Below are 16,735 nucleotides of genomic sequence, written 5' to 3' on the forward strand. Positions count from 1 at the left end.
TGTTTGGTACTCAAAATATTTCAAATGTATAAAATATTGTAATTATACTCACCTGCAACAAGCTAAAAAATTCAGTTCAGTGTCAATTTGCCTTATTTATATAGATTCATTTAACAACACATCTTCTCAAGGCACTTTACAAAAATCACACAGATTCCAAGTCAATCACACACATTTCAAATTGATCCCAGTAATCAAACAACACAGTCATGTTCAGTTTATTATTCAAATTGGGTAAAAAGTTTTCAATCGAACGAACCCCAGCAGATTGCATCGAGTCAGTCACTTATATATAAATATATATATAATATAATATAATATATATAGTATACATATAGTATGTATGTATGTATATAATATATATAGTATACATATAGTATGTATATACAGGGGTTGGACAATGAAATTGAAACACCTGTCATTTTAGTGTGGGAGGTTTCATGGCTAAATTGGACCAGCCTGGTAGCCAGTCTTCATTGATTGCACATTGCACCAGTAAGAGCAGAGTGTCAAGGTTCAATTAGCAGGGTAAGAGCACAGTTTTGCTCAAAATATTGAAATGCACACAAAATTATGGGTGACATACCAGAGTTCAAAAGAGGATAAATTGTTGGTGCACGTCTTGCTGGCGCATCTGTGACCAAGACAGCAAGTCTTTGTGATGTATCAAGAGCCACGGTATCCAGGGTAATGTCAGCATACCACCAAGAAGGACGAACCACATCCAACAGGATTAACTGTGGACGTAAGAGGAAGCTGTCTGAAAGGGATGTTCGGGTGCTAACCCGGATTATATCCAAAAAACATAAAACCATGGCTGCCCAAATTACGGCAGAATTAAATGTGCACCTCAACTCTCCTGTTTCCACCAGAACTGTCCATCGGGAGCTCCACAGGGTCAATATACACGGCCGGGCTGCTATAGCCAAACCTTTGGTCACTCATGCCAATGCCAAATGTCTGTTTCAATGGTGCAAGGAGCGCAAATCTTGGGCTGTGGACAATGTGAAACATGTATTGTTCTCTGATGAGTCCACCTTTACTGTTTTCCCCACATCCGGGAGAGTTACGATGTGGAGAAGCCCCAAAGAAGCGTACCACCCAGACTGTTGCATGCCCAGAATGAAGCATGGGGGTGGATCAGTGATGGTTTGGGCTGCCATATCATGGCATTCCCTTGGCCCAATACTTGTGCTAGATGGGCGCGTCACTGCCAAGGACTACCGAACCATTCTTGAGGGCCATGTGCATCCAATGGTTCAAACATTGTATCCTGAAGGCGGTGCCGTGTATCAGGATGACAATGCACCAATACACACAGCAAGACATGTGAAAGATTGGTTTGATGAACATGAAAGTGAAGTTGAACATCTCCCATGGCCTGCACAATCACCAGATCTAAATATTATTGAGCCACTTTGGGGTGTTTTGGAGGAGCGAGTCAGGAAACGTTTTCCTCCACCAGTATCACGTAGTGACCTGGCCACTATCCTGCAAGAAGAATGGCTTAAAATCCCTCTGACCACTGTGCAGGACTTGTATATGTCATTCCCAAGACGAATTGATACTGTATTGGCCGCAAAAGGAGGCCCTACACCATACTAATAAATTATTGTGGTCTAAAACCAGGTGTTTCTGTTTCATTGTCCAACACCTGTATATATATATATACATATACATACATACTATATGTATACTATATATATTATATTATATTATATTATATATTTATATATATATATATATATATATATATATATATATATATATATATATATATATATATATATATATATATATATATATATATAAAGAAAGAAAAATTGGCCTGTGGCCTTTGGTTCAGTTTAAGGATTTTGGCCTGCCACTGCCATGAATACTATAAAACAAACAAGTGAGGCAACACAGCTGTGCACATGGAAGGGAACGCTCTTCAATGCTTTTGTTTTCATGTGCATGTTGAAAATTTTCGTTCTGACTGAAGCCACATGCCAACCAGGAAAGTTGTAGTTATAGTTGTAGTAGTTGATCTCAAAGTTGTAGTTAAATGGCAACACACGTTTAAGGATTTGTTTTTTTCATCTTCACAGCTTTGTTTTTGTTGGGTGAATTGAGTTCAGTATTTGACCTTTCTTCCTCGAAACCACAGAAACTATCACTATAAGCTTATGTTAGCCTTGATCTGTTTTCATAACATAGCCTTATTTTCTCTATCGACTGGTCCCAATGGGTTTGTGGTAACCTCTATTGCTTGGACAGCTTAGGTAAACATTCTGGATTTCAACTTTTCCACCCACAGAACTAAAATCATTTGGGAACATCTCCTGTCTGACTGATTAACACTTTTCTTCACTTCTGTCTTTTTTCTGCCTTGTGGAGCACATTACAGTTCTATCATCACTATTTCCACTTGCTAACTTAGTATTAAAGTAATATATGAGAATGTAGCTTTGTGTTTCAAAGTAATACTGTCTGAGGTTCAAGTTTTTTTTTTTCTCCTTGGAGTTCTGAATCTTTCAAGGAATAAAGTTTGTTTTTGTTGCCAAACCACACCTAGAATATCTCCTTGTGAATGGATATGCTCTTATTGGTCAGGGCGTTAATAAAGGGGACCTGCTGCTGACCTGGGCTGCCTGCTACCAGGATGTTAGCTACAGATCATCTGTTTGCTGTGGACTTATAGGCGACCTTTCTAAGGACTGGTTTCACTTGACTACAGTTTACTGGGCTGTTTCTAAGCTGTGTAAGCTACTCATATAAAGTTTGGTTCAGTTTATATGCACTCATCATGATGTAATTTAAATGTTGGGCTCCTAAATATTTATTTAAAACATTCTTTTTTCAGGGTCACATGTTTATATGGCATAAACATGCTTTTAAAAAACGATTGACAGGCGTCTGGCATAGCTGTGCTGTGCAGAATTCATAGTGTTGACTTATTTGGTGTCCTGCCACAGACCCAGGTTTGAAGCATCATCCAAACATTTTCAATGTTCTTGTGGTTATAGCTTTTGGTAGCCCAGTGAGGAGGCTAAATGTCAGACTCCCAAAAACCAAATTGTATGTGTGCTTGGGATCTGTGTCCTGTTACAATAGCCAATTATCTACAAGTTTCAAGCACCTGATCTAAACTGTTGGTTCTCTACAGTTGATGGCCTCTGTGCGAGGAGTTGCGCCATGTTGTGGTTGATGTGTTCTTGGCTAGCAGCCGATCAGGGTACCGGGGTTGTTCTTGGCCAGCTGTGGGGATTTAAAGTTTTGTACATGAAAAAGAGATATCATAGGAAAAGTACATTACAGTGGCATAAAGGTAATTAAATAATTAACGAACCCATGTAATTAAAGAGAATAAAACTGAATAATTAAAATGATAAAATGATAATAAAAATTTTTAAATTTAATGATAAACTGATTGGTTGAGAAGAAAATGAAAGGAAAGTTGGATTGAAAACCTAACTAATGTTTAGATAACACAGTCAAAGACCACTCTGAACAAGTACGTTTTTAATCTTGATTTAAAGCAAATTAGGGTTTCAGCGTTTTACAGTTTTCTGGGATTTTAGTTCAGATTTGTGGAGTATAAGTACTAAAAGCTGCTTCTCCATGTTTGGTTCTGGGTATGCAGAGTAGATTTAAGCCAGTTGACCTGAGAGGTCTGTGTGGTTGATACACTGACAACAACTTTGTAATATATTTTGGTGCAAAGCCATTCAGTGATTTATAGACTAAAAGAAGTATTTTATAAGTCTATCCTTTGAGACACAGGGAACCAGTGTAGGGACTTTAGGACCGGAGTGATGTGCTCCACTTTCTTAGTTTTAATGAGGACGGGGGCAGCAGCATTCTGGATCAACTGCAGCTGTCTGATCGATTTTTTCGGCAGACCTGTGAAGACACCGTTGCAGTAATTAATTCTACTAAAGATGAACGCATAAATTAGTTTTTCAAGGTCCTGCTGAGATATTAGTCCTTTAATCCTGGAGATGTTCTTTAGGTGATAGAAGGCCGACCTTGTTACCGTCTTTATGTGCCTCTGAAGGTTCAGGTCTGAGTCCATCACTACACCCAGGTTTCGAGCCTGACTGGTGGTTTCTAGCTGTATTAACTGAATCTGTGTGCTAACTTTTAAACACTTTTCCTTTGGTCCAAAAATGATTACTTCAGTTTTGTTTTGGTTCAGCTGAAGAAGATTTTGACGCATCCATGCAATGATTTCTTCCAATCATTTACTAAGTGCTTGAGTGGGTTCATAGTCACCTGGTGACATTGTAACATATAGCTGTGTGTCGTCTGCATAGTAATGATAACTTATGATGTTGTTTATTATAATTTGAGTTAGGGGGAACATGCAGATATTGAATAGGAGGGGCCCTAAGAAGGACCCTTGGGAAACACCACATGTAATTTTTGTGGTCTGTGATGTAAAATTACCTACTGACACAAAAAAGTTCCTGTCCTTTAAGTAGGATTTAAACCAATCAAGTGCTGTTCCAGAAAGGCAGACCCAGTTTTCCAGGTGCTCTAATAAAATGGAGTGATCAACAATATCGAATGCTGCACCAAGGTCCATTAATACCAGCACTGTGGTTGCTGGGGTGGTAGCATTTTTACTTTTACTTGAAATTGAATGTTAGCTGCTGACAGGATAGCGGGTGGGGTTGAATCATTAGTTACATAATTTTGTAAACAGGATTTGAGCAGTTCTAATATTATTTATACTTCTGTAAAAAAGTATTTTCAGACATTTCTACAGATTTCTTCTGAGGGTTTTTTTTAAACTCAAATGTATCAGGTCCTTGAACAAGTCTTGGACAAAGTAATATATTAAAATCAAAAAATACAAAACAGTTTTTCAATTATAGTTGTATATCTTTAATGAATATCACACCAGTTTGACCCTCTGTAAAATAGAAACATCCCCCAAACCTGATAAATTATTGTGACTATCTTTGGTGCCAAAACAGTTAAGAATTTTGCCTTTCTATTCAGCCACTTTGGAAAGTATTCCTGCATGAACTAACATACGTATGTGAGGTCAGAAGAGACGAGTATAACCAGGTATTACGGGGCTTCCACGTCATTAACATCATTCGCTGCCCTTGCCATGGGAGTCTGGAACCTTGCGGTGCAGAAGGATAGAGTTCCACAGGCTCCTGAGGGAGGCCATGAGCTGTTTGAGTTTAGTTAGAAGACAACATGTAAAACTGCTTTGGTTCTGGTAGAAAGGTTAGTGAATATTTCTGCATCGTATTAGTGGTCGGACTGATCGTCTTCTCAGTTACCTGTAGAGTCAATGGAAACCTCAAAGGAAACCCGTTCATTTTTCTGAAGAATAAATAGGAGTGCTGAAGCATGCTCAGTCATATGTATGATAAGGCCTCTAGGTTCCTCACTATTTATTTCCTTTAGGTAGAGCAGGTGGAGTTGGTTAGTCACCCTGCGTAAGAGGCTCAATCATCATATAAAAATTGAATAATTTATCTGAATGCTTGTGAAGATTTATTTAAACACCTAGGCACTAGTAAAACTTTTTTCAATGAGGTTTAATCCACGAAGAGTGGAAATAAAATGATCTAGGGCTGCAATTAATAATTATTTTGCTAATTGATTATTTTGTCGACTTTTTTTGATTGTTTAATAATCTGATAGCAAAAGGTGCTTAATAAGAGAATTATTTTACAGAATTTGAACCAGGTGCCACTAAAAAAGATATTGATAAAGCATATTTACAGACAAAGAAGAGTTTTCAAATTAAGTGCAAAATGTATATATTTTCTGTACAATTGTGGCGTAAATGCTGCTCTGATTGGGTTGTTCTTTCAGCAAATGGCATGTTTTAGAGTATACTCCAGTTAGTGATTATTCAATTACTAAATTAGTTGGCAATTATTTCAGTAATTGATTATTGATCATTAATCTGGTTAACTGTTTCAGCCCTAAATGATTTATGATACAAAACAGTTCAGTGTTCTTAAAAACACCATCATCAGCTGCAATGAGGACAAACAGGAAGTGTCTCTGATGAAGATATCTGTAGGCTAACAGATGTGTTCAAAGTAAACTTTATAAAAAATCTAATGATCACTACATGAAGCAGTGGCATTGGGAAGGCTAATTTAGTTACACATTTAACATACAAACACATGCTAATAACCTGCCCACATGAAGCCAGTATGATGACCCACAATGGGCAAGGTTTACCACAGGGAGGGCAATTCATTTTCCTAAAGGACGTTATCGGTAGCTGTGCCAGCTGGGCAAGCTCACACTATCAGGCTAAACTCGGGTATTAAAGAGATGTTCCTCTGAATTAGCCTGGGATCAGAACTGGCCATCTTTCATGGATTGATTCTGATTAAATATGGTAACATTCAATTTTAGTTTCTAGATTCAGGAAAAATAACTCAGTTTCATAAAATGTTTATAATGCTGAGAGACATGAGCTGATGCATAAATTAAGATAGTCTTGTAATTCCTTCTTTTTAACACTAAAATGAATATCTCCATCAATGAATGTGCAGTTTTTCTTTTTAATGTCTTTAGAAAAAAATGGAATCAGCAGAAGACCAAACCATCCCTATCAGCCTATGTTCAGGATTTTTGAAATGACATTCTGTTACAAGGTTGTAAGTGGTTAATCTTGGTGTTTCATTTAGTTTTCCAGTTCAGATTGGTTTGTCCAAGAGGCTGAAGCTGAGGGCTAGTCCAAGAGGGGCCCAGACCAAAGAGGGATTCTCCTGCTCTAAAGCAAGAAATATCATACCAGCACAGGCAGTTCAAGCAGATGGACACTATTTGCAATTTTTTAGGATGAGATTCTAATTGGCAAATTTTGGTCCGTCTAAAGAGAAAATGTTAGATTCAGCACAACATATTTTTCTAGTCATGTTTTTGTTTACTTTTATTTTAATTCCATAGTAAGTAGAACCAAAATCATCCAGTAACTTTTACTCAAAAACCAAGCTGTTTGTACCATTCATCAAACTTACAAGTGGTTTTAAAGAGAGAGTCACCATTATGTTGTTCTTAGTCCTGAAAATAGACTAAGAAAGTTTTTTATATCAACAAATTTAAAAAAAAACAGGAAAGAGAAAATGGGGTTCATGACTAGTTTTCACTTGCTGAATTTGGTTTAAAACATCACTGGTGTAGAATCATCAGCTCCTCTGTAAAAAAAAAACATCTTGTTAGCAGAGATTATTGTGAAGTTTCTGAGACAGGAGTTGTTCTAAGATTGTAGAAGTCCTCTTTGGTCCATCTCATGCTAACCAGCAGCCATCATTGCCTTGCTCCTTCTGCTCTGTGTCTCTTCAGGGAGGAGGGACAGTGTGTGGAGGGCATCATGGAGATCTTTGACATGCTCCTTGCAGCCACCTCTCGTTTTCGGGAGCTAAAGCTGCAGAGGGAGGAGTACGTCTGCCTCAAGGCTATGATCCTCCTCAACTCTAGTGAGTTTCACCGACACTACAGCATAGCCACGAATCTGCACCAAGGTTGCATGAAGATACAAAGTGTGCTTTGTCCTGTGTAATCAGTAAAGCAATGTGTGCTTTAAGTCCTTACATAACCCAGATAAGTTTGACCCTCTGCTTTTTTGATGTTCACTGCCATAATCTGGAACATGGAGGGTAAATGACAGTCACCACATCTCTGGCCCACATACTTGAAAACAAAAGCAAAGTTTCAAGATTTTACCCCAATAACTACAAAGTTTTCTGAGCTATTTAGATTTTCTGATGTGTTTATTTTTGCATTCTGGGTTCCGGGGATATTCAGGAGGCTCATGCGAAGTTTGATGCAAACGGACTCAATTAACTAATCATCATCAGTGTGACTACTTCTATAAAAGCAGGACTTAAAGCATTTTGTTTTAGTCTTTGGAGTCCCAGCAAATTCACCCCAAGGTCAGAAGGTGCAGTGCTCTGAAAAATTGTTGACACAAATTGTTGAATTTAATGATCAAAGTTAAGATGTGTTATTAGATAAACTGAAGACAATCCAAAGAAGTCCCTTTTGGAGTTTTGTTATCATCACGAGCAGCATCAGCTGCTTCTCCAAGGTCAAAGATGGTGTCCTTCCACCTTGGCATTGAGTTTGAAACACGCTGGTGTGCACCAAAGCAGCAACTTCTGCTCTTATACAGGTGCTCACACTGATGAATGAATCAGGTGCAGCATCTGACTGCTGCTTTGTCTCCTACATCCCTCTGAACAAGCAATAGAACACTACTAGACCTGAATGAGACATTTGAGTGCTTTTGCACACCTGAGGTTTGATGCTTTTTGTTTCAGTCTCTGCTGTATTGATCCAGCACCGCTTCAGTAATCTTGCGGTTATTCTTTCCAGGAGGCATCATTGGTTTAGTTTTCACTTGGTGAAAAAGAAACCTGTGTTTTATAGCTGACTGTAGACAATCCCTGCTGTTAATTCTCTGATAAACAGTGACCATTTGAACCAATGTCCATCCTCCCACAACACCTAGAGTACCAGAGAGTTGTGAAATGTGCCATACCTCACTTCTTCTACTGAGAATGACCATGGACAGGGCTGGGTGGAGACCTTTGCCTAGTAGTCTAGGCAGTAAACAGTTAATGTAAGCAATATGTGCTATTTTTTTTTTTTTTAGATCTATGTACGAACTCCCCACAGACAGCAGAGGAGCTGGAGAGCAGGAACAAGCTGCTGCGCCTTCTGGACTCAGTCATTGATGCTCTGGTGTGGGCCATTTCCAAACTAGGCCTGTCGACGCAGCAGCAGACTCTACGCCTAGGCCACCTTACCATGCTTCTCTCCCACATTCGTCACGTCAGGTACACACATCTGACAGGACATGGTGAAGAAAGTATCCAGTTTCTGTCAGAATGCCGTCCCACACTGGCCCATACCATTGGGCTGGGCAGAAAAAAAATATCCTGGTTTGTCCATTTAAATGGAGCAGACACACTGCTGCATTGTGTGTGCGTGTGTGCGCGCATGTGTGTGCCTGTGTGTGTGTGCTCATGTATAGCCAACATTATGAGGACCAAAACTTGACAGATGACCAACATTGTGTGGACAATTTGCCAGGTCCTTACAATGACATCTGGGTTAACTCTTAGGTTTTGGGCTAAGGTGTGAATTGAGTTTAGGGTTAGGGTTTGGGCATAGAAATCAATGGAAAATGAATAGCAGTCAATACAACGTCCTCACAATGATAGACATGACGTGTGTGTCTGTATGTTTGGTTTCTACGAGATACATCTCATAGGCTTTAATTGTTAGGGACTGTAGATTTTTACAAACCTCTTCTGAACTGGTTTTAATTCAGCTTTAGAACTTCACCGCTTTAAAATGATCAAAATTAATGTCAGTTGGGTTGTTATCCCAGTCAGAGATCTCTTCTGTTTCTTCCTCCTGTCGTCAGGATCTGCTCAGTTTCATTGAAATCCATTCTACCTTCACATTTCCACACAGTTTGAAGTGACTGTCAGTTGCTTTTCAAGCAGAACTGCTACAGAACTACATAATATTAGTGCTGTTTTGAACTGATTTCTCTGTTTGTAATTTCACAGTTTTTGATCACATCCTGGACTCCTGGTTGTTGTGGTGGGAGGGGATCTGTGTCCCCTGATGTCTGACCTAGTTTCTAAGACCATAGTCAAAATGTATCACTTGCCAGCTAGAAAAACAAAAAGCTCCAGTAAGTTAAATTCCAGAGATAGAATGTTGAGGAAACCAGAGTTGAAATCTGCCTCAACTGTCTTTAGAAATTACCTAGTAAACAATGTAATTGAATCTGAGTCTCTCTGAAGCTGTTCTGTTTTTGGCCTCAGAGGTTTGTTACAGAACATTAGAGAATGAACAGCATCATGAAGACCAAGGAACACAGCAGACTGGTCAGGGAGAAAGTTGTAGAGAAGTTTAAAGCAGGGTTCTGTTCTAAAACTACATCCAGCTTTGACCTTCTCACAGAGCTCTGTTCAATCCATCATCTGGACGTTTAGTTGTGTACTGCAGAACTGGTCTTTATGGAAGAGTGCGAATAAGAAAGCCACAACATATCCATTTTCCAGTTTGTCTCACAGCAAATATAAGGGTAAAGGTGGTCTGTCAGATGAGACGAAGATGTAATTTAATTGGCTTATCTGTAAAATTTAGTGTAGGGTGGAAATCTAACATTTTACATTTACCCACAACAGTGAAACAGGGTGGTGGCAGCATTATGCCATGAGGATGTTTTTCTTCAGCAGGGACAGGGAAGCTGGTCTCAGTTGATCTGTTAGATCTCAGTGGTGCATTTCATCCAGTCGATTACAATATTCTTTTAGAAAGGCTGGAACATGCTGTAGGAATCAGGGGAACAACACTAGGCTGGTTTAAATCTTATTTGTCTGACAGATTCCAGTTTGTTCATGTAAATGATAAATCATCTTCAAACTCCAGGGTTAATTGTGGAGTACCACAGGGTTCAGTGCTTGGGTCAATTCTCTTTACTATATATTTGCTTCCAATTGGTAAAATTATCAGGCAACTTGGGATACATTTTTACTGTTATGCTGATGATACTCAGCTTAACTTATCTATAACTCCTGATGAGCCCAACCAGTTAGATAGTCTACAAGCATGTCTTGAAGACATAAAAACTTGAATGACTTTAAATTTTCTGCTTCTAAATTCAAACAAGACAGAAGTTGTTGTCTTTGGACAAGAATCGTTGAAAAACAAATTGCTTAGTGAATCAATTAATGTGGACGACATTAAATTGACATCCGGTAACAAAGTAAAAAACCATGGTGTTATCTTTGACCAGGACATATCATTTAAATCCCATATAAAACAGGTTTCTAGGATTTCCTTCTTTCACCTCTGGAACATTGCTAAAATTAGAAAAATCCTGTCTAAGAGTGACGCTGAAATCAAGTCCATGCATTTGTTACATCAAGGCTTTACTATTGTAAAGTTAAACGTTTTCAGCTGATCCAAAACACTGCAGCAAGAGTTCTGATGAAAATAAAAAAGAAAGATCATATTTATCCTATTCTAGCTTCCCTTCATTGGCTCCCGGTTAAATCCAGAATATAATTTAAAATTCTCCTCCTCACATATAAAGCCCTTAATGATCTAGCTCCATCATACATCAGAGATCTGATTGTTCCATATATTCCTAACAGAGCTATTCGTTCTCAGACTGCAGGTTTACTGGTGGTTCCTAGAGTGTCTAGAAGTAGAATGGGAGGCAGGTCCTTTAGTTATCAGGCTCCTCTCCTGTGGAACCAGGTCCCAGTTTTAGTCCGCGAGGCAGACACCCTGTCTACCTTTAAGGATTAAACCTTAAAACTTTCCTTTTTGATAAAGCTTATAGGTTATCTTGAGTTATGCTGCTATAGGCTTAGACTGCTGGAGGACATAATGACCACTTTCACTCTCTTTGCTACATTCTCATACTACTCTCCAATTTTGTGTTATTTGCTGTTATTTCAGATTTTAACTCTATTTTTAACTATGTTGTCTCTCTGTTTTTTCTCTTGCTAGAAGCTACACCTGGCCTGACTGTGTCTAGCTGTGACACCTTCCTGGAGGGGGGCATCAGCCAAGCGTCTGCTGCCACCAACTTAATGCTCACCTTATACCGATGATACACTTGGCCCTCTCTTTCAGTGATTAACCCTGTCTCTTCTAGACATAGCTACTGGCTAAACTTCTACTGTGACTAACTGTATGGGCTCTCTTTCATACTCTAGACTTGAAAACTGGCTCAGAGTTCATCTGCTTAGCTGTCTTTCACTCCTAGATGAAGCCACCAAAGGAGCTATAACCATTAATGTTCCACTTTTCTTTCATATAGAAAGTATTCCTGGATCAGTGCTTCTGTGTTCTTTTTCTGTCTCTGCTCTGTTCTCTCAAACCCCCAGTCGGTCGTGGCAGATGGCCGCTCACACTGAGTCTGGTTCTGCTGGAGGTTGATTCCTGTTAAAAGGGAGTTTTTCTCTCCACTGTCGCTACATGCATGCTCAGTATGAGGGATTGCTGCAAAGTCAACGCCAGCGACTGTCCACTTTCTCTGCATGTTCATCCAGGAGGAGTGACTGCTACAAGTCACTGGCTCAATGCAATCTGCTGGGTTTCCTTAGATAGAAAAACTTTTAACCAATTTGAATATTAAACTGAATCCGAATGCACTTTTTGATAGTTTGGATTAATTGGAATGTATGAACCTGACTTGAAATCTGTATGATTTGATTGGACTGACTTTGTAAAGTGCCTTGAGAAGAAATGTGTTGTGAATTGGGGCTATAATCACTCCTTAAAAAAATAAAGGGAACACTTAAACAACACAATATAACCCCAAGTAAATCTAACTTCTGTGAAATCAAACTGTCCACTTAGGAAGCAACACTGATTAACAATCAATTTCACATGCTGTTGTTCAAATGGAATAGACAACAGGGGGAAATCTTTGGCCATTAGCAAGACACACTCAATAAAGGAGTGGTTCTGCAGGTGGGGACCACAGACCACTTCTCAGTACCTATGCTTTCTGGCTGATGTTTTGGTCACTTATGAATGTTGGTGGTGCTTTCACACTCGTGGTAGCATGAGACGGACTCTACAACCCACACAAGTGGCTCAGGTAGTGCAGCTCATCCAGGATGGAACATCAATGCGAGCTGTGGCAAGAAGGTTTGCTGTGTCTGTCAGCGTAGTGTCCAGAGCCTGGAGGCGCTACCAGGAGACAGGCCAGTACACCAGGAGACGTGGAGGAGGCCGTAGGAGGGCAACAACCCAGCAGCAGGACCGCTACCTCCACCTTTGTGCAAGGAGGAACAGGAGGAGCACTGCCAGAGCCCTGCAAAATGACCTCCAGCAGGCCACAAATGTGCATGTGTCTGCACAAACGGTTAGAAACCGACTCCATAAGGATGGTATGAGGACCCGACGTCCACAAATGGGGGTTGTGCTCACAGCCCAGCACCATGCAGGACGCTTGGCATTTGCCAGAGAACACCAGGATTGGCTAATTCGCCACTGGCACCCTGTGCTCTTCACAGATGAAAGCAGGTTCACACTGAGCACATGGAGACACCATGGAGAGCGATCTGCTGCCTGCAACATCCTTCAGCATGACCGGTTTGGCAGCGGGTCAGTAATGGTGTGGGGTGGCATTTCTGTGGAGGGCCACATGGCCCTCCATGTGCTCACCAGAGGTAGCCTGACTGCTATTAGGCACCGAGATGAGATCTTCAGACCCCTTGTGAGACCATATGCTGGTGCGGTTTGCCCTGGGTTCCTCCTAATGCAGGACAATGCTAGACCTCATGTGGCTGGAGTGTGTCAGCAGGTCCTGCAAGATGAAGACATTGAAGTTATGGACTGGCCCGCCCGTTCCCCAGACCTGAATCCAATTGAGCACATCTGGGACATCATGTCTCGCTCCATCCACCAACGTCACGTTGCACCACAGACTGTCCAGGAGTTGGAGGATACTTTAGTCCAGGTCTGGGAGGAGATCCCTCAGGAGACCATCCACCGTCTCATCAGGAGCATGTCCAGGCGTTGTAGGGAGGTCATACAGGCACATGGAGGTCACACACAATACTGAGCCTCATTTTGACTTGTTTTAAGGACATTACATCAAAGCTGGATCAGCCAGTAGTGTCTTTTTCCACTACACTGCACACTTTTCTTTCAGTTTCCTAGAAAAAGTCAGTGCTAACATGACTTTTTTAGTTTAGTCAAGCTCACCATCCCTTCCTCTCTCCACAGCAACAAAGGAATGGACCACTTGTCAACCATGAAGAGGAAGAATGTTGTGCTGGTGTACAACCTCCTCCTGGAAATGATGGATGCCAACACGTCCAGCAGCAGCAGCAGTCAAACCGCTGCATCCTCACCAAGCTCTGATACCTACTGTGATGGGCAGCAGTATCACCCACCTCCTCCATTTTACCTGCAGGCAGATCTAGATCAGACCTTCACTGCCAGTTCCAGTACTGATAATTCTATGGCACCTCTAGAGGAACCATCTGAAGACCAACCCATGGTTAGGCACCTGCAGTCTCGAGGCCTCCTATCCTCTCCTCTGTCTATAATAGGACATCAAATGAAAAGTGAAGGGTAAGTTCAAAAGTGTATTTAAATCATAATGTTCTTTTTTGGAAGAGTGTAGCACTAGTGTTTTTGAACATAACATTAATGCAGTGGCTTAAAGTGGAACTAAACCCCAAATCAACTTTTTTGCAGATAAACTCTATAAATTGGGCATTAAGTGTACAATCTTTATGTTACTGTGCAATTGTTTTTACATTTTTTATGTTTAATTCTGCAATATTTGATCTAAAGCCCTCTTTGGATTGAACAGTGGCTACTGCAGTTGAATTTTCCTATTGGTTCAAACGGTACAGTTTGGTACGTTCATACATTCGTGTATACAACCATCTCACTCGGACACACTCCTGTAGCAAGTCAAGAGTTGGAATAGCAAACATTGGTCATAGCGTTTTATGATTTATACCGTCGATCATATTCTTTACTTGAGATACTATAAATCTACGTGTAATGTAAACTTTCTGAAAGTTTGTTACTGCTTTGAACGTTAACCCATGTTAGCACTGATGCTGCCAACATCACTATTAGGAAACTGGGCCCATTCTGTCCTCCGCTGCCTCGGCAGCACCAGCTTTGGGCATCGCTGAGTCAGCGCCTTGAGTCAGCAGCACGAACTGATAAGACTCAGGCCCGCTGGGCTCCACAAAGCCTCTCTTAATCTCCAGTGAAGAGGGGGATGAAAAATCCTCCACTTCAAATGATTTATCTGTGGTGAAACTACCAGTGTCATTCTGCTCACTCTCCATATTTCCATAAGTCAAATGAAGCAATCTGCAACTTTCCCTCGCCCTCCTGATCACGCCTCCACCTTAATCCCCTCCGTCTATCCACACACTTGGCCGTGCACCTTGTGTCTCTTGGCACCGCCCACTTTTGTGGCATTTATGGGGGAAATTTACTGCTAAAATTACAAAGTACATATTTTGAGAGCAGGCATTCATTCTGCTTGTACTTGAACCAATTATTTATAAAAATGTATGATTCAGATATCATAAATAACTATCCCAATAAGTAAAAAGAAAGTGTTTAATTTAACCCAACAAGGACCAAACCCTTAAAATGTCAGGTTAGCTTTGTCACCATTTTACTGAAAATATTATTATAACAGTAATATTGTATATGCTAGATTAATTAGCAAATTTACAATGCAATTCTTAAATATGTCTTCCGCTGAAAAGTTGTTTAATTGTCATATTTTATTTTAATGTTGTTTATGCTGATAGAAACAGACGTACATATTAAACTACTGAATCTTTAAAATCATTTACTTCAGGATAGTTTGAATTATTCATTGTCATTGTACGTTGCTGAGTTGAGCTATCAATTGAAGTAGATTGACCTATTTTACGAAATTACGATGCGCACCGGATGCATAGAAACACTTACAGGTCCTTCTCAAAATATTAGCATATTGTGATAAAGTTCATTATTTTCCATAATGTAATGATGAAAATTTAACATTCATATATTTTAGATTCATTGCACACTAACTGAAATATTTCAGGTCTTTTATTGTCTTAATACGGATGATTTTGGCATACAGCTCATGAAAACCCAAAATTCCAATCTCACAAAATTAGCATATTTCATCCGACCCATAAAAGAAAAGTGTTTTTTATACAAAAAACGTCAAGCTTCAAATAATCATGTACAGTTATGCACTCAATACTTGGTCGGGAATCCTTTTGCAGAAATGACTGCTTCAATGCGGCGTGGCATGGAGGCAATCAGCCTGTGGCACTGCTGAGGTCTTATGGAGGCCCAGGATGCTTCGATAGCGGCCTTTAGCTCATCCAGAGTGTTGGGTCTTGAGTCTCTCAACGTTCTCTTCACAATATCCCACAGATTCTCTATGGGGTTCAGGTCAGGAGAGTTGGCAGGCCAATTGAGCACAGTGATACCATGGTCAGTAAACCATTTACCAGTGGTTTTGGCACTGTGAGCAGGTGCCAGGTCGTGCTGAAAAATGAAATGTTCATCTCCATAAAGCTTTTCAGCAGATGGAAGCACGAAGTGCTCCAAAATCTCCTGATAGCTTCCGCAGGTCCTCCAAGGTCTGGAATCGGCTCTTCTCCACAATCTTCCTCAGGGTCCGGTCACCTCTTCTCGTTGTGCAGCGTTTTCTGCTACACATTTTCCTTCCCACAGACTTCCCACTGAGGTGCCTTGATACAGCACTCTGGGAACAGCGTATTCGTTCAGAAATTTCTTTCTGTGTCTTACCCTCTTGCTTGAGGGAGTCAATAGTGGCCTTCTGGACAGCAGTCAGGTCGGCAGTCTTACCCATGATTGGGGTTTTGAGTGATGAACCAGGCTGGGAGTTTTAAAGGCCTCAGGAATCTTTTGCAGGTGTTTAGAGTTAACTCGTTGATTCAGATGATTAGGTTCATAGCTCGTTTAGAGACCCTTTTAATAATATGCTAATTTTGTGAGATAGGAATTTTGGGTTTTCATGAGCTGTATGCCAAAATCATCTGTATTAAGACAATAAAAGACCTGAAATATTTCAGTTAGTGTGCAATGAATCTAAAATATATGAATGTTAAATTTTCATCATGACATTATGGAAAATAATGAACTTTATCACAATATGCTAATATTTTGAGAAGGACCTGTACTTCCAGATTTTGCTCCGTATGACCCGTGTCAG

The 16,735-nt window shown here is 40.2% G+C and overlaps 1 protein-coding gene across 2 annotated transcripts in view; it reads left to right on the plus strand.

The window, feature by feature from the left end:
• Positions 1–16,735, plus strand: part of LOC124855674 (estrogen receptor beta-like) — a 79,335-nt gene that overhangs the window by 61,034 nt on the left and 1,566 nt on the right. For both annotated transcript variants that reach the window (XM_047345667.1, XM_047345668.1), the window contains exons 7-9: positions 7,315–7,448; positions 8,627–8,810; positions 13,744–14,094. In XM_047345667.1, the coding sequence (XP_047201623.1) occupies positions 7,315–7,448; positions 8,627–8,810; positions 13,744–14,094 (669 nt within the window). The remainder of the gene's footprint in view (positions 1–7,314; positions 7,449–8,626; positions 8,811–13,743; positions 14,095–16,735) is intronic.

Source organism: Girardinichthys multiradiatus, chromosome 19 (genome assembly GCF_021462225.1).
Source record: "Girardinichthys multiradiatus isolate DD_20200921_A chromosome 19, DD_fGirMul_XY1, whole genome shotgun sequence".
Taxonomy (NCBI): Eukaryota; Metazoa; Chordata; class Actinopteri; order Cyprinodontiformes; family Goodeidae; genus Girardinichthys; species Girardinichthys multiradiatus.